The sequence below is a fragment of the Rhinatrema bivittatum genome, chromosome 1 (genome assembly GCF_901001135.1).
Source record: "Rhinatrema bivittatum chromosome 1, aRhiBiv1.1, whole genome shotgun sequence".
In the NCBI taxonomy this organism is placed as follows: Eukaryota; Metazoa; Chordata; class Amphibia; order Gymnophiona; family Rhinatrematidae; genus Rhinatrema; species Rhinatrema bivittatum.
In genome coordinates, this window is record NC_042615.1 from 197162318 (window position 1) to 197188093 (window position 25776).

The 25776-nt window shown below is 44.0% G+C and overlaps 1 protein-coding gene across 1 annotated transcript in view; it reads right to left on the minus strand.

Moving 5' to 3' along the window:
- The window catches only part of LOC115080235 (ADP-ribosyl cyclase/cyclic ADP-ribose hydrolase 2-like), a 116875-nt gene that overhangs the window by 74231 nt on the left and 16868 nt on the right, over positions 1-25776 (minus strand). Inside the window, exons 2-3 of the mRNA XM_029584390.1 lie at positions 20072-20201; positions 13885-14020 (exon numbers count right to left, since the gene is read on the minus strand). Of these exons, the coding sequence (XP_029440250.1) occupies positions 13885-14020; positions 20072-20201 (266 nt within the window). The remainder of the gene's footprint in view (positions 1-13884; positions 14021-20071; positions 20202-25776) is intronic.

The window sequence follows — 25776 nt, forward strand, 5'->3', positions numbered from 1 at the left end:
CTCAGGAATCTTGGGCATCAGATGAAATTAACATCATGAGAGACTTCTATCTAAGGCTGTTTTAGGTATGGTTCCCTGGATCCTATCTGGGACTACCAGCCCACAGGTCACATTAACATTCTATACATTTTTACCGAGACACGTTAAAAAGTTATCCTCAATAGTGTAGGCATGACATCAGCATGGATATTAGCATTAGAATGTGTAGCATTCACATTAACTGTGTCTCAAAATCCCCCATGCTAACCAGCCTGAAGTAGATATCAGAACAAACAGGCAGGTTTTTTACCCAGTCACCTGAAAGTGGACAAAGCCATGTGGCCTGATGTTCATCCAAGGATACTGAGGGAGCTCAGAGATGTGCTGGCGGGTCCGCTGTGTGACCTGTTCAATAGATCCCTAGAAACAGGAGTGGTGCCGAGTGATTGGAGAAGAGCGGTGGTGGTCCCGCTTCACAAGAGTGGGAACAGAGAAGAAGCTGGTAACTACAGACCAGTTAGCCTCACTTCGGTGGTGGGAAAAGTAATGGAGTCTAGGGGTGTGCATTCGTTTTCAACGCATATGTAAAACGCAACGTAATTTTTTTTTTTAACTTAAAAAAGTGATGAGGCGAAAACGATCGGATTTCCAACGTATTCAACATAGCTATGTTGAATACGTTGGAAATCGCGATTGTTGATCCTAAATAAAAATTTAAACCCCTCACCCTCCTTAATCCCCCCCAAGACTTACCAAAACTCCCTGGTGGTCCAGCGGAGAGTCAGGACGCCATTTCTATATTCCTTTGCGAGGAGCACGTGACGTCGGCGTCACGTCAGAGTGACGCGGACGTCACGTGATTCCCCGCGGGTTCGCTCCGGGACACAACCGGACACAACCGGAACTTTTGGCCAGCTTGGGGGGGTCAGGAGGTCCCCCCAAGCTGGCCAAAAGTTCCGGTTGTGTCCGGTTGTGTCCCGGAGCGAACGCGCGGCGAATCACGTGACGTCGGCATCACGTCCGCATGACGCGGACGTCACGTGATTCCCCGCGCGTTCGCTCCGGGACACAACCGGACACAACCGGAACTTTTGGCCAGCTTGGGGGGACCTCCTGACCCCCCCAAGCTGGCCAAAAGTTCCGGTTCTGTCCAACGAGGGTCCCGGAGCGAACGCGCAGGGAATCATGTGACGTCCGCGTCACTCCGACGTGACGCCGACGTCACGTGCTCCTCGCAAAGGAATATAGAAATGGCGTCCTGACTCTCCGCTGGACCACCAGGGAGTTTTGGTAAGTCTTGGGGGGGGATTAAGGAGGGTGAGGGGTTTAAATTTTTATTTAGGGAATCGGTGCACGTATGGACATAGACTCAACTTATGGAATTCTACATATGTCCATATTGACCGAAATTGACCCCCCCTTTCGACTTATGGACTTATAAACATAAACTTTTTGTCTGCACATCCCTAATGGAGTCACTGTTGAAAGCGAGAATAGTGAACTATCTACAGTCGGGAAAATTGCTGGACCAGTGGCAGCATGGACTCACCAGGGGAAGATCCTGTCAGACAAATCTGATTGACTTTTTTGACTGGGTAACCAAGGAATTGGATCAAGGAAGAGCACTAGATGTCATCTACTTGGATTTCAGCAAAGCTTTTGATACAGTCCCGCACAGGAGACTGGTGAATAAAATGAGAAGCTTAGGAGTGAGGCCGAGGTGGTGGCCTGGATTACAAACTGGTTGACGGACAGACGACAATGTGTGATAGTAAATAGAACTCTCTCTGAAGAAAGAGCGGTTTTAAGCGGTGTACCGCAAGGATCGGTGTTGGGACCAGTCCTGTTCAATATCTTTGTGAGCGACATTGTGGATGGGATAGAAGGTAAGGTTTGTCTTTTTGCGGATGACACTATCTGCAACATAGTGGACACGTCGGAAGGAGTGGAGAGAATGAGACGGGATTTAAGGAAGCTGGAAGAGTGGACAAAGATATAGCAGCTGAGATTCAATGCCAAGAAGTGCAGAGTCGTGCATATGGGGAGTGGAAATCCGAATGAACTGTATTTGATGGGGGGAGAAAGGCTGATGTGCACGGAGCAGGAGAGAGACCTTGGGGTAATAGTGTCTAATGATCTGAAGTCGGCGAAACAATGTGACAAGGTGATAGCTAAAGCTAGAAGAATGCTGGGCTGCATAGAGAGAGGAATATCGAGTAAGAAAAGGGAAGTAATTATCCCCTTGTACAGGTCCTTGGTGAGGCCTCACCTGGAGTACTGTGATCAGTTCTGGAGACCATATCTCCAAAGAGACAGACAAGATGGAGGAGGTCCAGAGAAGGGCGACCAAAAAGGTGGATGGTCTTCATCAAATGACTTATGAGGAGAGACTGAAGAATCTAAATATGTACACTCTGGAGGAAAGGAGGAGCAGAGGTGATATGATACAGACTTTCAGATACTTGAAAGGTTGTAATGATCCAAAGACAACAACAAACCTTTTCCGTCGGAAAAAAATCAGCAGAACCAGGGGTCACGATTTGAAGCTCCAAGGAGGAAGACTCAGAACCAATGTCAGGAAGTATTTCTTCACGGAGAGGGTGGTGGATGCCTGGAATGCCCTTCCGGAGGAAGTGGTGAAGACCAGAACTGTGAAGGATTTCAAAGAGGTGTGGGATAAACACTGTGATCCATAAAGTCTAGAGGACGTGAATGAAGAGTGGGTGACTTGCGGGAATGACGGCTACTACCTGGAGATAATATCCTTATTCAATAAACATACACACGGTTAATGCAACTCCAACATTGCTCTAAGCTTCAATGGCAAGAGGAAATATGGAAAAAAGAATTTGCATTCACAAAAAACGGGGAGTAGTTTGCTTGTTACAGCGGTTACTACTCCAAACCAAATAAGCCTGATACTTCACTTTCAATGCATATCCAACATAGCTCTCTGCTTCAACGGCAGGGGAGAAAGACTGATACTTCATGCATATCCAGCATAGCTCTCTGCTTCAACGGCAGGGGAGAAAGTCTGATACTTCACTTTCAATGCATATCCAGCATAGCTCTCTGCTTCAACGGCAGGGGAGAAAGACTGATACTTCACGCATATCCAGCATAGCTCTCTGCTTCAACGGCAGGGGAGAAAAACTGATACTTCACGCATACCCAGCATAGCTCTCTGCTTCAACTGCAGGGGAGAAAGTCTGATACTTCACTTTCAATGCATATTCAGCATAGCTCTCTGCTTCAACGGCAGGGGGGAAAGTCTGATACTTCACTTTCAATGCATATCCAGCATAACTCTCTGCTTCAATGGCAGGGGGAATGAAGAAAAGTGGATCTATATACAGACAACAACCAACAAGGACTGAATTACATAGTCTGGGTAAACAAATAAGCATGGGTGTAGCTTGCTAATTGCGGCGGTTAGTACCCCTAACTAATTAAGCTAGATATCTCACTTAGATGCAGTTCCAACACTGCTCTCTACATTAATGGTGGGGGTGGAAGGGAAATAGAACCAAAAAGGTTACTAAGAGCCAAGAGTAACAGATAAGTATGAGAAAAAAAAAAGTGCGAAATTTGCTGGGCAGACTGGATGGGCCATTTGGTCTTCTTCTGCCGTCATTTCTATGTTTCTGTGTTTCTATTGCCTTTCCATAACACAGAAATCAGATGTAGAATGTCCTCATTGTGCTTTTCAACTAACAAAACTCGTTTCCAAATTGGCATAGCTCTTACAGATAGCTTTAAAGCTAACAAGTTATGTCACCGTATTGAAATCATGAAACAAACAAATTTAACACATAACGTACAAATAAATCCCAATGCTCTTACAAAAGAAGCACTTTACAAGCTTAAAAACATTGCCTTCCCCCCAAACCCCCTTCTTTGATAGAAAGGGGAAAGAAAACACGTGGAGTTAGTTACAGCTGCGGTCAGTTCATCAGAGCACTTTCAGCTGCTCCTGGCCCTTTATACTGAAAGCATGCTGGGCAACTTGTCACTCACCCAAAGCCATAAACAGTTCAGCCTTGAGCAGTAAACCTGAACAGACTTTGGCAGTCAGAGCAGGACAGCTGATTAATTTCCATCAAAGCACGTGCTTTTGAGTTTATAGAGTTTACACTCACTGTGTTCATGCGCACATGCGTCCGGCCATCCTTTGCGGTGGTAGCTTTCATTTTAGTATTATTATTACTATTTTGTTATCCCCTCCCCTTTTATTTTAATCATCTTATCTATTACTTTGGCTGTAAAAACTGTCATGCCAATAAGGTTCTCTGATTGTGAAGCTTTTTTGCCTTTCTGCAAGAGTAAGCAGCACAAATTCCTTTGCTGGCCTTGGTGTTTGTTCGTATGCTAGAAGCAGCTGTATCTTTAGCATTAGGATTACTAGAACGAGCCAGCAGTACTCTGCTCTATCCCGTTGGTTACTAATTTCATCTACTCCTTTTGCATACACTACTTACATATGTAATCACTGAAACTTGCCATTTACAGATGGCCTTTATAAGAAAAATTTTCAAAATAACCAAATTATTCATAATCACAAATGTTTACATTCAGTGCATTCCTTAATTATGCGCGCATGTTGTAAAATAGCCTGGCCGCGTGCACACGTGCGCTAAATTTTAAGTGGGAGCGCTCAACTCAACACACAGATGCCACATCTACCAAATAAATTGGGGCATTTTTAAAGGCGCGTGTGCCGATGCCATTTCCAGTTTTACCAGTTCATCCCCCCCCCCCCAGTTTAAAAACTTTCACTCCCCCCAAAGCCTTAAAACCCCGCAGATCTGCCTATTTATTTTATACCTTACACGGCATCCATAGCAGAAGTAAAGTTTCGTGGCAGAGAGCCTTGGTGCCTGCCAGATCGCATAAATATTTATGCGCACATCTCAGCTTCACGCCTCAAAATGCCCATGCCCCGCCCAGATAAAACCCACGCCCTGCCCATTTTTGAAAACTTCCGAGATGTGCGTGCTGCGGCACTTAGGCGCATATCCGGGCAGCTTTTAAAACCCGCTTGGCGCATGCAAGCCCAACGTATTCACACATCTCCTAATTAATTTGCATGTCAGGCATTCAAAAATTCACCTTTAAGCTTGCCTCTGATTCCATTAATGAAATCCCCAGCACAGGTTAGATCTCAGGGCAACTTCTGACTGTTTTCTTACATGCTTAACTTTATACCAAAAGTGAGACGTCATTTTTTGCCTTTTGCTCTCATCTTACTTTCGGGAGGAGCAAGTACAATATATTTGTGCATACATGGCCAAAAATACTGCTCTTCGACACAGAGAAGAGTTTGTAAACGCTTTGCTGATCTTTTCATCAGAAAGGGCCATTTTCAAGGGAATTTGCCAATAGTAAAATAAACTTGTATTTCTTTGCAGTTGAGTTTTAGTTCACTCTCAGCTAAAATGAATTTTGTACTACTTGTCTGTATGTAACTCCCAGGGCCAGTGCAAGGGTATTAGGCGCCTAGGCGAACCTTCTGTCTTGTGCCCACCTCCCCTCCACCCCATCCCACCCCTACCCCCAGTCCAGGCCCAAGCTCCAGCCTCAACCTCATTCATTCAGACAAGCCCCCTCTCTTACACCCACTTAGGTTCCTTGTCTCATTCACACACGCACCCTCTTCCTCCCTCTATCTCACTAACACCATTACTATCTTGTACACACATAATCCTTCTCACTCACACACACACACACAAACAGTGGTGCTGCTCATGGCCCGCCGAGGCCCTGCTTCCCTCGGCCATGATTAGGATGGATTCTGCTCATGGCCTGCAGGGTGTCTGTATTTCTCGGCTGTGAACAGGATGGGTACTGCAGTGCTCACAGCCTGCCAAGTCTCTACTCCTCTCAGCTATGAGCAGGATACGCTCTGCTCACGGCCCACTGAGTCTCACTCCTCACGGCCCCACATAGCTGCTCTTTGGCAGTCTTTGCTGCCCCCTAATGACTGGCACTATAGGCAACCGCCTAGTTCACCTATTGGGACGTGCCAGACCTGGTAACCCCTCCCTTGGGGTGTGAAAGTAAAACTGGGAAGAGAAAGGAATCAGCAAAAGAAAGAACACCCCTAAAGTATTGTGTATTCATGGGCTCTTAAAATGGGGAGAAAATATTACATTTCCAGGGCAAGCCAGAAATAATTATCATTTTGAAATGTTATTGTTGTGTCCCTGCTTGTGGAACCCATCCCGCAAGCAAGTCCTCCACTCATCGCTAGGCCATCTCAGACCGCGCAGCTGCAGCTGTGTTCACCTTTGAGGCAGACAGGATGCCGCCGGGATTCCCTTCGTGGCAGGAGGGGCTGCCGCTCTTCATCTTCACGGCCTAGCCACTGATGGGATTCGCTTTTCTGCAGCCCTGTAGTCACCGCCGCTACTGCTGATTCCACTCTCACATGGCATGGTGCCGCCGCCGCTGGATTCCTGCCATGGCAGGAGACCATCGCTGCCGTGATCCCCATCTTTGCGGCCTGTATGCCATTGCCAGGAACTCCCACGCAGTGTGGGAGCTGCCTCCAGCCTTGCCTCACTTCTGTATTTAAAGGGCCAGCAGTGGGAAATGCCTCGCGGCCCTCACCAGTGATGTCATCTTTGTGTTCCTGGTCCAGCCCTATAAAAGGGCTGTGCTTCATTCCTTCAGGGCCTTCGTATCTGGAATCCACAGTTGTCTGTGCTCCTCTTCGGGTCAAGGTCCTCCGTAGTCTTCATTTATCAAGAAGGCTTTTCGTTCCATGACTTTGATGCTCCTGGTCTCGTTCCTCGTCAGAGCTCCTTCGTTGCCTTGACTTGTTCCAGATGTCCTGGTGTTCCAGATGTTCCTTGATCCTGATGTTCAGAAGTCCTGATGTTCCAGAGATCTCATTGTTCCACGTTGAGGTTCTGTTGTTATGTTTCCTGTAGTTCTGATGTTCCTGAAGTCTTCCAAGTTCCGAGTCTTCCCAGCTCCTCGAGTCCTCCAGATGACCACCCTGAGGGTAAATCCGTATTGATCCAGTTCCTGTTTCCGGTCATTGGAGCCTCATTTGGTTGGATCCCCTTCCAGCACTTGTCCCGCTCCAATGTGGTCCGCGACCAGCCTTCTCAGGTTGTGTAGGGCGCGCAGTGGGACAGGGTGGTCTGTGACCAGCCCAAGGGGAGCTGTGTATGGTACCCTGAGGGACAGTGCCTGCCTGTACCTTCCAAGTTCCAAGTTCTCGTTTGAGTCTTCCAAGCTCCAATTCCTCATCTGAGTCTTCCAAGTTCTAAGTCCTCAGCCTTTGTCTGACTTCACACACTCGTCGTTCCTAAGTGGCGGGTCTGGAAGAGCTACCGAGTGGCCGGAGGGCTACTCCTGAGACCAGCATTGTGTTGCTGGGTCTCATTGGTGAATGTAGGTCCAGCGGAGGGCTGACCCTACCTTGTTCCTATTCCGAGTTCCTTGCCTTAGTTGCAGTCCTGTCTTGTTCCTGTTCTGCTCATGCTTGCATGCCCTCACCTCCCATGGTGTGCCTTGGGGCTCCTCCCAGAGTCGTGCTGTGGTTCAGGGGCTCATGCTCTCCTATGAGCTAGTGACCGCACCTCCTTGCTCTCAACACCAGCTGTAGGCCGTGCTCGCAACAGTTATGATTGTTTTTATGTACATCGCTCAAGATATGGGCAATTTAATTCAAATAAGATAAAGAAAGATAAAGATGATTCTCAGAAAATGGAGGTGATGCCTAGAGATTAGAACAGTAGCCCGAAGTGGTACAGTGAAATTAAATGGAGATGAGGAGCAATGTGTGGAAAGAGATAAAGAAATGGTGGAAATATTCACTAAATATTCACTAAATATTCACTAAATATTCACTAAAGAAGACACTGGAGAAGGACCATTGTTGATTGACAAGATCGTAGATCTATATGGAGTAATTTAAACTCTGTTTAAAGTAGAGAATGTATGTAAAGATATAAGAAAACAAAGTGGGCAAGGCCATGGGGCTGGATGAGATTTAAAAATATTTTCTATACCATCGTTAAGCTAGTTGCCGTCACAACGGTTCACAATAAGGCACATAATTACAAACTTAAATGTGTTGAGTTATATTAACTAAACAGGTGCCATCAAATACTGTAACATAGTTTCATATTAAATATTACTTAGTGGTTGTGATAAGTCAATTCTACTTTAAGTATATCGGCTATAAGATAAATTAACACTTAAGTCTGGTCCTCTGTTGTTGCAATCTAATAGAGGTAAAGTAAAATAAAATATACACACACACACCATTTGAGTAAGCTGATGTGTGTGTTTGGGAGTTCTTCGGACCGCATCATACAATTCCCTGGAATCTATTCTTCATTCCCTTTGTGGTATGCTTGCTTAAATAGCCATGTTTTTAAACTTTTTTTGAATGCTTTGATGTCTCTTTGTGTTCTGATTTCTAAAGGCATTGTGTTCCATATTATAGGTCCTGCCAGGGATAGGGCCCTATCCCTTACTTGAGTTAGTCTGGCTGTTTTTACTGAGGGAATAGTTAGTAGGACTTTGTTTGCTGATCTCAAGTTTCTATTAGGGACGTGTACTTGAAGGGCTGTGTTCAGCCATTCTGCCTTTTCGTCGTGTAATTAATTTATCTCAGGATACTGAGGGAGCTCAGAGATGTGCTGAATGACCTGTTCAATAGATCCCTGGAAACGGTAGTGGTGTCACATGATTGGAGAAGAATGGTGGTGGTCCCGTTTCACAAGAGTGGTAGCAGAGAGGAGGTTGGAAACTACAAGTCAGTTAGCCTCATCTCTGTGGTGGGAAAATTAATGGAGACTCTGCTGAAGGAAAGGATAGTGAACTATTTACAGTCAGGACGCAAGGCAACATGGATTCATCAGGGAAGGCCCTGTCAGACAAATCTGACTTTTTTAATTGGGTGACTAAAGAATTGGATTGGGGAAGAGTGCTTGATTTGATCTACTTGGATTTCAGTAAAAGCTTTTGATATGATTTCACATAGGAGGCTTGTGAATAAAATGAGAAGCTTGGGAATGAGAATGGATTACAAACTGGTCAACGGATAGAAGACAGCATGTAATGGTAAATGGAACCTACTCTGAAGAGAGAGCAGTCAGTGTTAAATGAGGTGCCACAAAGATCATGACTGGGACTGGTTCTGTTCAATATCTTTGTGAGCAACATTGCTGAAGGAATAGAAGGTGAAATTTGTCTATTTGTGGCTGATACTAAGATCTGCAACAGAGTGGACATGCCAGAAGGAGTAGCAAGATTTAAGGAAGCTTGAACAGTGGTCGAAGATATGGCAGCTGGGATTCAATGCCAACAAGTGCAGTCATGCATCTGGGGTGTGGTAATCCAGAAGAGCTGTATGTGATGAGGGATGAAAGGCTGTTGTGCACAGACCAAGAGAGGGACCTTGGAGTGATACTGTCTAGTGATCTGAAGACGGCAAATATTACGTTCGCAGTCCGCAGGCTATTTCCATGGAATTGGGCCGTTCTCACCTCCAAGCAGGCCCAATTCGGGATTGTCGCGTTCCAGCATGGGGGGCAGCTCCTTGCATGCTGCACCACCACCCGCAGAGGAGGCACTGCCAGAGCCGGGCCTGACGTGATGCTTTCTGACCTCGGCGGAGGACCCTGCTCTAGGGACACTGCAGTCTGCTGGGTGCTGCCAGCTTTGCAGCCGTCCCTTCTGACATTGACAGCGCCGGAGGAAGCAGGTAGTGGGCCTCATGTGCAGCCTTCCTCCAGTGTTGCTCCCCAAGCCTCCCATAGATGTGCATGCCCAACTGAGCTCCCTTAAAGAGCCAGTGGCAGGAAACTCCGAAAGCACCCCTTGATGAAATCACTTAGCCAGTGCTATAAGGACTGAATCTGACTTCCATCTAGTGCCTCGGCAATAGGTCAACTCCTGTTTGGAGTAGTGCTTTGCCTGCATCCTGCTTCCTGGTTCCTGACTCCACTGTAGTGATCCCAAGTTCATGTCTTCTGTCCTTGGTTCCCTGACACTCTGACTTATCTCTGAAGCTCCTCATCTGTGGTCAGTCTTCCCCTCATCTGCTTCAGTGTCTCCTCATGCTCCTGTGGTCCCTCATCTTCCTCCTCTTCGTCATCTTCCTTGGATTGATCTTCTGGCTTTGACTTTGGACTGGACCCCAACGCTGCTTGACCTCCGCCTACTACTGACCACAGCCTGTATCTGGTCTTCGATTGAATTCTGCCTGCCTCCAACCTCAGCCTCATCCAAACTCCGCTCCCCACTAGCTGGCCTGCCTCAGCTACCAAACTTTGGATTTTCATCTCCACAAAGCCCTGTGCCTAAGTCCAGCTGGCCCTGGCACCTGAGAGCTCAACCTAAGGGGAACGAGGTCTGGTATTGGTGAAGCTCCAGTTGGGCCTCTGCTTCTGCCAATTCCAACTCGGCCTAAGGGTCCACTTCTGTAAGACGAAGCAATGTGACAAGGTGATAGCTAAAGCCAGAAGAATGCTGGGCTGCAAGGAGAGAGGAATAGTGAGTAAGAAAAAGGAGGTGATAATCCCCTTGTACAGGTCCTTGGTGAGGCCTCACTAAACTGTGTTCAGTTCTGGAGACCATATCTCAAAGGGACAGAGACAGAATGGAGGCAGTCCAGAGAATATCCCCTTTTCACTATACACAACCTGCATATTCACTGAATGGAACTTTTTCCTATTCCTATAAGCTTTTTCATACATTTCTAGTTTTAATGTAGGTGATGAAAAATAGTCTGCTTATTAAACCTGTACCTTTTGAATACTTGTTCTTCAGAGAGTTAAAAAAAAAAATAACTCTGGGTCTGTACACCCTTTCTGGTCAGTATCTCCTTCTTCTCTGCTGTTTAGCCTATCTCCTTTGCAATATTTTGCACAAAAACCACCATATTGGAAACATGCTATGTCTTTTAAAGGCTGCAAGTGGCTGTAATGCTGACATGGTAGTGTAAAACACTATCCTGACTATGATATACATGTATTTTAAAAATTAAAAGGCTCACTTCTGCAGACATCTAAATAGCAGGTCTGAGTTTAAGTTGGATATACATCATAATTCTGTGGTACAAAAGAGCTGAAAATTTGACTTGGCCAGATAACTTTTGGCAATGCCCTCAACATGCTCCAAAACGCCTTTCTTTTAAAATCTAGCTAAATGGTGCTGCTCATATTCAATGTTTGGATAAGTCATGGCTGCTGAAAATTCTACATAGGCAGATAAATCATATTTAGCTGGCTAATTGCCTTTTTTTTTATCTGGATAAGTGGTGCCAAAGTGTTAGATTCTAAAACTATGTGGGATTACTCTGGGAAGCTGACTGTTCTGAGATATCTAGAAAAGTGTAGAATTAAGTATAAAGACAAAACCATTACTTTTGGGGGGATCCTCAGCTATGTTTGGTCTTTATTAAACATAACAAGCCTGTATTAGAGGATAGTTGAGTAACTTTTGCTCTTGGCATGAATTAGTTTACTGGCTATTTGCTTATTCCCTGTCTGTGCATGCTTCTCTATTCCTTTTGTGGATTACCTTTCTAGATCTTTGCTTCCCCATTTTCTCCTTCTTTTCTGGGTGGCTTATCAGGGACTAGAATACTTGATAATTTTGAGATTTTTCTTCCTCTTGCTTTGAATTCTTTTTCTTTTTTTTTCTGCTACAAGATTTCTGGTTAATTGTGGGAGATTTTTATCTTTCACTTTAATGTAAATCTCTAATATAAAAAAAAAAATGAAAAGGAAAGCTAGCCTAGGACCTGTTAACGCCTATTTCCTAGTCAGCCAAACACTGTGTGTTGGCTAGTCCATAAGCCATTTTAAACTATGAGCATGAGAGTTGTCTTTAAATGAACCAAAGGATAGGTTCAATAAAGCACTGTGGGGTGAGCCATGAGACAAATCTTACTCTATTTACCAGGTGCCATATGGATTAAACATTCTTAAGCTTCTAGCACAAAGATTTCAAGGGTCTTCAACTCATCTATTTCCATCAATATATATCATTTCTGTATATTTCCATCCATATATAGCATTATGTATGTATAATATAATATAATGCGTATCTATCTACCGTATATAGGGAGAAAGTGAAAAAAACATATAGATATTGTTTGTTACCTTATACCTCTTTCCATCCTTTCCAATCCAACCCTGCTCATTTCTTCACCTGTCCCCTCATTTGTACCTCAGCTGCTCTTCTCCCTTGTTCGGAAGCCAGGAGTGGAGCTGAGCTGCAGCTGCTGGTCTTTTTACAGGTAACAAAAACTGTAACCCCTTCCACAATTTATACCTAGGGGACCAGGTTTGCTTCTACTTTTGTGAAAACGTCAATCAAATTTTAAAGTGAAAAGGTGGTAGTTTCATATCATTATATATTTATGAACCTGCCATCCAGACAGTTTATATGGTCTTTATTCACTTCTAATCATTAACTTGCCACCTTCTACCATTTTACAGTGAGCAAAAAAATCCCCAGGGTATAATTTTTTATTACTACTTTAGTTTCTCTATTTAAAATTCCTTGTCAAAGTCCATCTTATTTCAAACCCACCAAAAACTTCAATTGTTTGACACCAGACTAGTCTCTCACAAGATCAAAGTACTTAGCTTCCAAAATTTGTTTGAAGATTATGCCATCTGTAAATGTTTCTTCGAAATTATTAAATGCCTCCCGACAAAGCCATGTTGACTCGAAGAAATATACATTCTCGTCATACTAGACTAAGCCATCAGATATCTGGAAGCAGTGCTGCTATGGAATATGAAGACCCAATAGTGGCGACTGCCTTAATGGAGGTTTTTTTCATGACTTGGGCTGCCCAATGAGAGCCTGATGGATCAGAGTATTCCTTTTGTCTCTAAGGTCATGAAGCAACTCTGCACCTTACTCAAGGTAAAACTCTGCGGACATTGATGTATCACCTGAAGAGTGATGGACTGGTTGAACGCTTTAATCAGATGCTCAAACAAATGTTGAGGAAACTTGTGGATGAAGACGGTAAGAACTGAGACACGTTATTATCCTATGTGCTGTTTGCGATGTGCGAAGTACCACAGAGCTCAATGGGATTTTCTCCATTTGAGTTACTATATGGAAGGAGACCGAGAGGAATCCTGGTCATAGCTCGTGAGAACTGGGAAAATGAAGCAAACCCCAGGCACAACCTAGTGGACTACATGCTCCAAGAAAAAGATCGCCTAAAAAAGGCAGGGGAGGTGGCCTGCTTATGTCTGAAAAAAGCTCAGAATTCTCATGCTCAAGCTTACAATCGTCTCATAGTCCAATGAGTATTCCAGCCGGGGGATCACATTCTTGTTCTCCTTCCATCAATAGAAAGGAAGCTGTTAGCCCATTGGCAAGGACCCTATGAAGTTTTAGAGAAAACAGGGCCTGTGAATTACAAAATAGTTCAGCTAGATAAACGGAAAAAACCTAAAATCTACCATGTAAACCTGGGTGGCATAGGACTGCGGCATGGTACAGGAAGGAGAGTTTGTCCCAGAGGTTGGACCTGAAGATCTTATCAAATCATCTGCCTGGATGTACCCACCTGATGCAACATGACATCATTATGTCTCCTGGAGTTGAGGTATGCCAGTGACCCTATCGGATTCCTGAGGCCAGGCACCTCGTCATTGAGATCGAAGTGAAGGAGATGCTCCAGCTTGGGGTACTAGAGGACTATAATAGTGATTGGTCCTCACCCATAGTATTGGTGCAGAAACCAGATGGGAGCATAAGATTCTGTATCGACTTTCAAAAGGTCAATAAGGTCTCAAAACTCGATGCCTATCCAATGCCATGAGTGGATAAACTGATTGAGAATCTGGGATTGGTCCAGTTCATCTCTTCCCTCAATCTTACCATCATTTATCATTCTAGACAGTATCTTACCTGAATCACTGGGTTTCCCACACCAGTTCAAGTCGTCTACTATCCAGCCAGTAAGAATATCTCCCAAGGTCATATAGCGAAGACCTTTACTTGCATACCTGTACACCAGCAATTTATTATTCTCCCAGAACAAGGACTGGAAGAAAGAAAGCATAGAAAATTAGTGTTAGTCAATGAGTACAATGTGGATAATACAGACGACATAAGTAGAACTTCTAATTTTAGGTTTTAATTGAGAAATATCAAAATACTCCCAAAGCAAAAAAATAAATAAAATAGGTGTTTTATTGGATAAACACTGGAAAAATACTTTTCCTAGTACTATCACGCCTCCCCTTGCTTGCCTTCGCTCTGCCACTCTGTTTTTGTGTTTTTTGCCTTCTGACAACTCCTCAGCTGCACAAATGTATGTATTTGAGTCAGCTGGAAAAGATACCCAGCAAAACTCTGATAAACACTGATATTTTGTAATCTCATAAATTTCCTAAGTAGCTGGAAAATAAACTCCTAAATTTACAATTTATAAACATAGAAGTCCTAAACATAACTGAATAGCCTCATTATGGACCAGAAAGGGGATGGGGGTGAGATTAACAGGGAGGCAAAAACCAACACCAGTAACATGGAAATGATGTGCCATTTTACAGAGTAACCACAGGATCTCATCTACAGAAATAGTTATTTAGGTAGGGAATGGATACAGGGACATGAGGATCAAACAATAAACCTGGAAAACCTGCTGTAACTATTTAAATGAAATGAAAATGAACAAGGAATAACATAGTAACATAATAATGATAGCAGATAAAGTCCAAATGGTCCATCTAGTCTGCCGAACAATTTGTTTATGGTAGCAACTGCTGCTCCATGCAGATTACTCCCATGCCTCTATTAACGGTAGTAACTGCCGTTCTGTGCAGATTACTCCATGCAGAAATGTTACACCATCCCTTTCTTCAAGCCTTTAGGGATCCGCAGTGTTTGTCCAATGCCCTTTTGAATTTATTAACTGTTCTCGTCTTCACCACCCCCTCTAGGAGGGCATTCCAGGCACCCACCACTCTCTCCATGAGGAAACATTTCCTGATGTTGGTTCTCCCCCTGGAGTTTTATTTCATGAACCCTAGTTCTACTATTTCCTTTCCAATGGAAAAGGTTTGAAGTTTGTGCATCATTAAAACCTTTCAGATATCTAAAAATCTATATCATATTTCCCCTACACCTCCTCTCTTCCAGGGTATAAATTCAGATCCTTCAGCATCTCCTCATAAGTCTTCTAATGAAGATACCATACCATTTTGGTCACCCTTCTCTGGACCACTTCCATCCCGTCTCTATTCTTTATGAGATACGATCTTCAGACCTGAACATAGTACTCCAGGTGAGGACTCACCAAGGACCTGTATAAGGACATCATCATATCTTTTTTCCTACTGGTTATTCCTCTCTATGCAGCCCAGCATTCTTCTGGCTTTAGCTATCACCTTATCACATCGCTTCGTTGCCTTCAGATTGCCAGACACTATCACTCCAAGGTCTCTCTTGGTCCGTAAACAGCAATATTTCACCTCCCATCACATACAGCTCTTTTGGATTACCATACCCCAGATGCTTGACTGCACTTCTTGAATCCCAGCTGCTAAGTTTTTGACCACTCTTCAATCTTTCTTAAATCACTTTCATTCTCTCTACTCCTTCAGGCATTTCCACTGTATTGCATATCTTAGTATCTTCTGCAAATAGACAAACTTTACCTTCTATCCCTTCCGCAATGTCGCTCACAAAGATATTGAACAGAACCGGTCCCAACACTAATCCCTGTGGCACTCCACTTAACATAGTTCTCTCTTCAGAGTAGGTGTTATTTACCATTACATACACTCTCCTATCAGTCAACCAGTTTGTAATCCATGCCACTACCTTGGCACTCACTCTCAAGTTTCTCATTTTATTCACAAGCCTCCTATATGGGACCATATCAAAAGCTTTGCTGAAATCCAAGTAGATCACATTGAATGCTCTTCTATCAAATTTTCTAGTCACCCAATCAAAAAAATATATTAGATTTGTCTGACAGGACGTTCCCCTGGTGAATCCATGCTGCCTCGGTTCTAGCAACCCACTCGATTGTAGATAGTTCACTATCCTTTCCTTCAGCAGTATCTCCATTAGTTTTCCTACCACCAAGATAAGGCTAATCGGCCTGTAGTTTCTAGCCTCCTCTCTGCTCCCACTTCTGTGAAGCAAGACCACAACCTCTCTTCTCCAGTTTTGCGGTGCCACTCCCATTCATAGGGTTCTATTGAATAGGTCTTTCAGCTGACTGCTGAGCTCCCTCAGTATCCTGGGATGTACCTCATCCGGCCCCACAGCTTTCTTAGGTTTACCTAGCTCTTCCCATACATTCTGTTTCGTAAACAGAGTTTTGTCTACCCATCCCCAATTCGGTCTTGTCAAACAGCAATGGTCCTTCTCCAGGGTCTTCTTTAGTGAACACCAAACTGAAATATTTGTTTAATTTCCACTATTTCTTTGACTCTCTACTCATTGCTCCTTATCACCTTTCATTTGCATTATACCTCTTTGGCCCTCCCTTCTTTCTCTGATATATCTGAAATAGGTTTTGTCACCTTGATTTATCTCTCTAGCAATCCTTTCCTCTGCTTGACCTTTTGCTTTCCTGATTTCTCTCATTCTCCCTCAGTTTCACCAAGTATTCTTCCCTGGGTTCCTCTTTTTGGGATCCTTTATACTTCTTGAACACTGTCCTTTTTGCCTTTATTTTTTCAGCCACCTCCTTTGAGAACCAGATTGGTTTCTTTATCCGCTTACTCTTTTTTACTTTTCTAACATATAGATTTGTTGCCTTTGTAAAAGCTACTTTTAATTTGGCCCACTGTTGTTCCACCTCACCCATTATCAGCCAGTCTTCTAGTTCTTCCTCCAGGAACATCCCCATCTTGACAAAGTCTGTATTTTTAAAATTCAAAACTCGGGTCTTTGTGCAACTTCTCTCTATCTTATTTGTGATATCAAACCATACTGTCTGATGATCACTGGTGCTCAAGTGGCTACCTAGCTGGACATTAGAAAAATTATCCCCATTTGTGAGCACCAGGTCGAGTATCATACCCTCCCTTATGGGTTCCATTACCATTTGTTTGAGCAGAGCCCATTGAAGGGCATCCATTATCTCTCTATCTCTAATTGTTATGACCGTTGGTCGCAGACGACTGCAACCACGTCTACTCACATCCTGCACCGTTCTTCTTCCCTCTCCGGGCCTGCTCACAGCGCAGGCTAGTCTCCACCGCCGCGTTCCCCAGGTCTCCTCGTGGCAGCCTAGACGCTGCCGCCACCCATGTCGACTCCGGGCCTTACTAGGCATGCGCGCGCCACCGGGCTCTCCTTTGAAGCCTCTTTGGCAGGAACCTCTGGGGTGTCCCTGATTGTTGATGTTATCGGATAAAGGTACTTAAGCCTCACCTTCGCCCCCAGCTAGCCGACTTGGCATCGAGTTCCATACGTCTCTACTAGCTCCTGCCTCCATGTTCCTGTGGCTACGCTATCGGACTACTTGGACTTTTGACTCAGTTTGGTATCCACTCCTCGGGGGCCAGTGTGTGCGCTTCACGGAGACTTGGTCTCCTGGCCTCCCCCGCTCCTCGGGCTGGCCCTGACCCCTCCTGAAGTCCTACCCTGCAAGGCTCTCTGCTCCTCAGGGCTGCCCCTGACCCCTCCTGAAGTCCTACCCTGCAAGGCTCTCTGCTCCTCAGGGCTGCCCCCTGGAACACCTTTACCTCTCAGGAGTTCTACCTCAGTGCTTCCCCGCTCCTTGGGGTCATGCCTACATGCTGTACAAGACTGTCAGCACTTCCCCATTCCTCGGGGCTGCGCCTATGTGCTATACAAGAGACTGCCCGTGCTTCTCCGCTCCTCGGGGCAGTGGTTCTGTGCTATACTGAGACTGCCCATGCTTTCCCGCTCCTCGGGGTCGCACTCTCGTGCTATACAGAGACTGTCGGCGCTTCCCCGCTCCTCAGGGCAGTGCTTCCATGCTATTCAGAGACTGTCAGTGCTTCCCGCTCCTCAGGGTTGAGCAGTGAGCATATGTCATTATCGGAGACCTAACTCGGGCTTCCCTGCTCCACAGGTTGGCCTACGTCATTACATCAGCACCTCCTTCGCTGTGCAGCTCCGCCCCTCGGGGTTGCCTCTCCGGAGTACCTCCTGCACGGCCAGTCTCGTACCTCCCGCTCTGCGGCCTGCCTAGCTCCTTCCCCTTCCGGAAGGCCTCTGCCCAGGTATTATCACCAGCCTGTCTATCTACTGTGGGAATCCTTCCAGGCACAGCAGGGAGCTCTGGGTAGACTGTGGAGAGCTCCCGAGGAGACAGGAAGGATTCCCACAGTTTTTACTGCTTTTCTGTGCATTTTCCCGGTGCCAGCAGAAACTTCTTAAAGTAAAATGTGCGGCTTGGCTGCACATTTTACTTATTGTATCGCGTGGGCATACCTAATAGGGCCATCAACATGCATTTGTATGTTGAGGGCGCTATTAGGTGCTGCGGGTTGGCCGCGCGTTTTCCTCCCCTTACTGAATAAGGGGTAAGGGAAAATGTGCGTCCAAGGGCAGGTTAACAGTGCGCTTCGTCGGAGCACACTGTACTGTATCGGCCTGCTAATTAGCCAGATAAACTTATTCGGCTAACTTGGACTGCTCTTTGGCAGAACCAGAGTTAGCTTTATTGTGTGTAATTTATACATAACAACATAATAGGGATGTGCAATAATTTTTAAATTACATTTAAAATGTGACAAAACACTGATATTTTGTTTAAAAACAAAAGAAAAAACCCTCGATTTCTTTTTTTTTTCATTAACTTTCCAAAATTAAAGTAAAAAAAAAAAAAGAGCTGCTAAAAAAGCAAAGTTAACAACCCCTTGCACCCTGAACTTCTCTTAAGTTTCCCCAGACGTCTTTTACCCTCTTCTTAAGGTCTGCAAAGTATAAAGGGGCAGGAGTGATTCCCAGTCATTCCTACTTAAAAAAATGCTGCTGACTAGAACTATTTTGTTGTATTGCTGTACAACTACGGTAAATGGCACCAGCCTGTAGGCTAGCCAGCACCATTTTTTAACCGGGGCCCATTGGAGCAGGAGCAACTGGAGATAACTCCTGTACCTGTCTATTATGCAGACCTCAGGAAGTGGTTAAGAGAGCTCTGGGAAGGGGTGGGGAGACATACACGTGAGGCCCAAGGGGGCTATTTTTCTGTTTTGGCATCGGGGTGGGGTGGGGGGGTAAATTTTTCTTTTGGCTTTTTTAAAATGTAATGCTCAGTTTGGTATAGTAAACGAAAGAAACCAACATAAACATTAAACAAAATGAAACATTAATTTATAAAAGAAAACATTTTCCCTGGGCACCTTTCCAAAGGACACACTAGGAAATAATGGGGTAGATTTTTTTTATACTTATACGCGCACATCCATGTGTGCACGTTTCCTGGTGCGCGCACATGGACATGCCGATTATATAACATGTGTGTGCCGGTGCGCGTATGTTACAAAATCCCAGGGCCGCGCGCACATGTGCAGGCAGTGCGTGCAAGGGGCGGGGGAGGACTCATGCAATTTTCGCATTGCGACACATCCCGGCCTTCCCCAGTTCCCTCCCAGTCTGCTCCAATTAAGAAGCAGACTGTGACGGAACTTCCCTGTCCCCCTACCTACCCTCCCTTCCCCTCTCCTCCCCGCCCCCTATCCCTATCCTATCCAACCCCCGATTTTTTGTTTTACCTTTTGCTCCTCATCAGGAGCAGTAGCAAGTTACGCACGCCAGTAGGCCGCCGGCACGCGCTTTCCCGGCACAGCAGCAAATGGCCGCTGTACCAACCGCCCCTTTCGTTGGCCCAGCACTTACTCACGTACCAGGGTTTTTTGCGCACTGGGCGAATTTTCAAACGGGCCCGGCCACGCGCTTAAACTCCGGGATTTATGTGCAGCGGGGTTTTAAAATCCACCCAAATGTATGTATAGAAACATTCAGAGATTCAAGGCACTGCCTGTCCAAGCTCAACTGAAACATCCTGGAATAGACTCCTGTTTACAATAGCTAGCATCTGAAAGGTAAAAGAAATTAGTGTCAAAAGAGAATTCATTGTATAAGGATGCTTATACACTACCTTGTTGGGTGGGATTTCATGCGATGTCAGGTTAATAAGCAGCTCATAGTCAGAAGGCAAAACTGAACAAGGATCCTTGTTCACAAAGGCCAGCTTTAAAGCCTCCCAGATTGCTGAACAGTTCTTGTTACTGCAGTGATTAAAAAAAAAATTCCCTTTTTTCAAAAAATGTAAATAGATTTTGTACATTACAGGTAATTGCAAACAGAAAAATGAACAAAGCTGAAAAATACCAAGATTTTTAGAACCTTCCTCAATGGTTTAATGTGTTTGCAGGGAGGCCAAGGGTCAGGAATTTTATAGTAGAGCATGATCTGACTGGCTAGTTCAGCCTTTCATGGCAAATGAAACTTGATATGTGGCTGTGTACAAGGTGTGTATCAGGCCAAAGGTAAAGAAAAGCAAAATAGGGTCACAAGGCCAGAGTTAAGGGCAAGACTAGGACAAGACACAAGACCATGAGTTAGACTATGATCTGTGAAAGATCCGATATGAGGAAATAGGACTCTCCAGATGAATGTATAATAAGACATGGCATGACATTGATAGTAAGTTATGTTATATGTCAAGGCAGACTTCTATCACTATGCCCAGTCATATATTTTACACACCACATAATGATTTTAGTATTTTCTCTATATTTATTTAGGAGCCTTAGCATAGTGTAAGTGGCCAAATGGAGCTCTATTTTCAGAGGGATTACTCAAGCCATTGGCCCAAGTGGTTCATGTTTTTCAGACACCTGTACAGAATCTTGGGCTATGCAGTGAGGCCCTCTTGGGTAGTTCTTGCCTCCTGCCAGCAGGAGGATCCAATAGACCTCTTGGACAATCTGCTCAGTCCTCCCAGTTTTATGACCTGCTGCATAAACACTCTGGTTGATCCTCCCAATTCTATGGCCTGTACCTCCTGCTGGTGGTCTTGCTGTTCATGCGTTGTTTCTGTTATATTCCAGCTTCTCAGACTGTACCTTGCCAGAGCTTTAGTCTAACTCATGGTCTTGTGTCTTGTCCTAGTCTTGCCCTTAACTCTGGCCTTGTGACCCTATTTTGCAGCCTTATGTGGGTCCTCCTCTTGGACTCACATATTCTGAGTTTTTGTTGTCCTTGTTCCTATTCTCCCGCTTGTTCTAGTCTGTTTCTGTGTTGTCTGTCTGGACTTGCTTTGCCCTTGTGTTCTTTTCTAGTTCTAGTCTTGTTCTTGTTTCAGCAGGCGCCTTTCTGATTCCTGCTTCTATAGCAAATCTGCCCTGCTTCTGTGGGCACCTTCAAGTACCCTGGTGTTAATGTTTCTGCTCCTGTCGTCTCAGTTCTGCCAGCCATCAGTACCTGAGGGCTCAGTCTGAGGGGAAAATGGCCGGTACAGGAAGAAGACACCTTGTACCCACTTCTGATCATGCCTGCCTCACCTGTGTCCAGTCTGCTCCTGCTTTTGGGGTCATAACTCCAGCAGTAGACCCTGACATGCAGAAAGTCCTCTACAAATGTGCCAAATTGAATCCATGACACTTAAACAGCATGCCAAAAGGAAGAGGGCATGTCAGGGGCATCCAAGCCCATTCCACTGGAATTTACTATATTACTATCCCAGTAGGGATTGATTGAACTGGAATCCCAAAGTTGAAGAAGGGAGCACCAAGATGAGAAAAAATACAAAAATGCCAAGTTTTCACCATAGAAGGTCCACATTAAAATATTAAAAAAAAAAAAAAAGGACTAATTTCTAAAGAAAAGATGTTTCCAAATCACATCCTCTTATGGTGGCTGATAGTTGTACACTTATTGCAATATTTTTGCATATCTTTGTGGTAATTTTCCTTTAAGTGTATTTTCATTTTCATATTTTCTCCTTTTCTGATATGTGAAATTGTATTTATTCACGGGTTTCTTTTCCTTTTTAATTCACTTTTTCTGTGTGTGTGTAAAGGCAGAGAATCGCTGCTGCTCATGTTCTTAAAAATTCTTAAGTGAAATCTTTGGAAGTGTGCATCCTTTCCTGGAATGGACTTTGATGCTCCTGACATGGCCTCTTATGCTTGGCATGATAGATCAGTGTTATGGATTCCATTTGGCATGTTTATAGAACATTTTTTGCATGACCTAAGAGTCTAGGTCTTTTTCCCGTTAGTTGCTATTGCACAGTAAGCTTTGGGAAAGAGTTTATCATTTTTCAGGTATAAGGTATCATCTGCATGGCACCTCAAAGCCATTTTCCAATATCAGAACATACAGAGGATTTTCCTACTCTTTTCATAATATCTTCCCGATAGTTCATCTGTCAGTGTGGAATTTGTTCTTTTTCCCGATCTTTCAGATATTTAGGCATTGTATAGGAGTAATGAAGAGGCCTCAGACAGCTTTCATGGCAGGCAGGAAGAGAGAAGGCAAAGAGGCAAAGAGGGTTTGTCCTCCCGAGCCTCTTCCTTTTATTGTACATTCATACAAAGGCAGATGATGTGTCATTACATGATTGGCTACTTTCCCATAGCAACAGAAGAGTCATTACACCATTGGCTTTGGCTCAGGGGGTGTGCACGGATCATTTCATTGGCTGCTGAAATCTATACCTCCTGACTTTGTCCTGCCTCTGACTAGGGAAAACCCAGCCCTTCTTTCAGGCTAACAGGATTAATTATAGGCCAGAGAAATACATGAAGTCAGGTATCCTCTCCTAGGCAGAGAGGCTTAAGCACAAGTGATGCTTTTATTCAGGCAAAGGTCAGGGAGAAGGGAAGTTAGTGTTTAAACCTGATGAAATGGCTTGCTGGCAAGCGCATATTTCCCACATCTCACCCTTTCTGTTTTTGTTTAGGGCAGCTCAGTAAAGCTTTAGACCCTTACTGAAATCTGTTATGTCTTGGTATGGGTTGGAAATAGGGGAAGAGGGATTATGGAGAGAAGAAAGCTGATTCGGCGTGGTGTGCCAGCCACCGATGAGCTTCTGAATCTCCATATCACCCAGAGCTGGTGCAGGTGGTGTGCCAACTCTGCAGGGCTCCGGATTCCCTATTAGGCATCTTACAAGACATCTTTGTATCCGGGCTGAGAGCAAGGTTTCAATATGGATATGAGGGTTGGGTATGCACTGAATACAGCATCACAGGCAGATAATTAAGATAATTACAGTAATTATAATAGAAATCACCCTTTTGAGACCAGAAATATCAGGGAGCCAGGACCATAGCCAGTCCCATGGAGAAGTTGGTATTCTGTCTGAAAATGGTGCATCAGCAACCATGGTTTCTATCTGCTCTATGGTATGTGTGAGGTTTGCTTTATAGTCTGATATGTACACACAGCAATGAGATCCAATTAATGCACAAACACCACCCTTTAAGGCTAAAATGGTTTGTAAGGTATAGCTGTTCTGTAATGCTACTTCTCTAATCTGAGAGACTTTTGTTGTGAGTAGTTTTAATGCATGGACTGTCTGATTAAATATGGCAGTCGTCCAGTTAGCTAGGATGTGTAAGTCTCTGTAATTCATAGCTGTTCCCATTGGAGGAAACAGGCTTCTAGCTATCTGAGTTTCTGTATACTTTTCTATGGGATTATTTATCGCCTCCCTTTTGTTACGGAGCCTTGCTTTGGGTAAATGTTTGACTGCATAGTATGAGGGGAGGATGTAGCCTAAAGTGCATCTGTCTCTCCATCTTGGGGAAATGTACATATATGCTCTACACCCACATAACATCCATATGTTTCCTAACAGATTAGTGGACATGTCATTGGTTATCATTTGGGCTATATAACTACAAAAGGTAAATCCTTCATCCCCTCTATACTTTCTGTACTTGCTTGGGTCTCCCACTGCACATCCTGAAATCTGCCAATTGCATACATATATGTGGTATAATTATGTAAGTGTTCAGTGATTAATACAAATGTTTCAGTTACAATATGGATATTTCCCACCTGAATCCCTTTCCCATCCCCTGTATCATAGTCCCAACAAAGAGCGGCAGTCTCTTGAATACAGCTACCAATGTGTAGTATGGTATTATTAACTGGAGAGTTAATGAAAACACCTCTCTGTAAAGGATAATCAGTCCATACTGTAAGGTTAAATGGTACAGCATGCATCAGTAGTTCTCCGCAGGCTTGGGTTGGCATGTGTGTGCAGATCTAACAGTCTGTTCGATTCAACAGGTGTGAAAAGTTCTGTGTATCGAGGATGTACATGTTGTTCTGTCAGAGTCCTTGTTCTGAATTCGCCATAGCTGGAGAAATAAGGCAAAGGAGGAGGATGCAGAACACAATTGTTAATGAGTTGGCATTCAGGCAAGAAAAGACGGCTAACAAGTTCTCTGGAGTTTTCTCAAGGCCTTGCTGTTCTAAGAGTTGTGCAGTTTGGTTGGATAGGGCCTTGATCTGTCCCCAGGTCATGTGGTGCTGCTTTTTGCGAGGAGTCCGGTCTCTGTCCTTCTGAGGGCTGTGGAGGCTCAGGGAGAAGTTTGGGATCGGGTCCTGTAGACCTGGACACCTTTCCATCTTTCCACGGCTTGATATCTGTGGAAGCAAGCAGAGAAACATATCCTCGTTCCCCATTTTAAGGGAACGGGATCGTACCAGACATTAAATATTCTATACAAAACTGATGGCTGTGGGTGACTAACCCTAGTCCCATAATGATTACTCATGGCTGTGTTCTTATGTGAACCTGATATGTTTAGATGATTTAAAGTAAACAATACTTTGTTCAGCCAATCCTTCTTAGTGGGAATTACTTTGTTCAGCCAGTCCTTCTTAGGGGAAAATCCAGGGGCAATCCCCCCTTTTTTCTTTTTGTTTGGTCCAGAGCTCTTAAGCGTATGGTTGGCTCTCTCCACAATGGCTTGCCCTGTGGTGTTGTAGGGGATGCCAAATAAGTATTTAATGTTCAATTATTGACAAAATTCATGCAAAGGAATGGCTGCAGTAAGCAGAGCCATTTTTAGTTTTCAGAACGTAACCCCATTATCAAGAAAGTTTTTATGCAGTGATCAATTTTCATTCAGTAAAATAGCAATAAATGTAAATTAATCGTTTAAAGGAAAAGTCATTTGCAGTAAGCAGGATCAAATGACAAGTATATTAGACATTACATTAAACATATGTTACACAAGACTGACATATATTCATTCATCTTGCAAATATTAATTTACACAAAACTGACACATATTCATCCATCCTGCAAAATGTTCATTCATAGTCTTCTTGGCATCAAGACAGACAACAGATAACACATAATATGAGCTAAAAATCTTATCAAAAAGTTATCAAAAACAAAATTAGATCAAGGATCAAAAGTCAAAAGTCAAAAGGTGTTAGAAAAATGTTAAAATAAACTGCAAAGTGTTCATCTTCACATCTCTTCATGGCAGGAAGGCTGTAAATCTGGAAAATATTAAAAACTGGCATACAGCAAAAAATTACTAAGGTAAGGATTAAAGTGAAATTCTTACTTTTTTAACCTTGGAGAATCAATTCTATCATTCAATTTAATAAAATCAATTTGGATTTGCAAGAAAAGGCTTGGGAGGGATTGCTTTAGATGTAGCAACCTCTGTCAGTAAAAATTTTAAGGTTCAGAATTTTGTATAAATTTGTGAAAAAGAAAATAAAACTGAAGTGTCCTTAATACAGAAGGTCTGTAGGCCTGAAAAATAAAAACTATTATACAACAGAATTATTAAAACAATAATATAATATAACTTGTAGAATAAC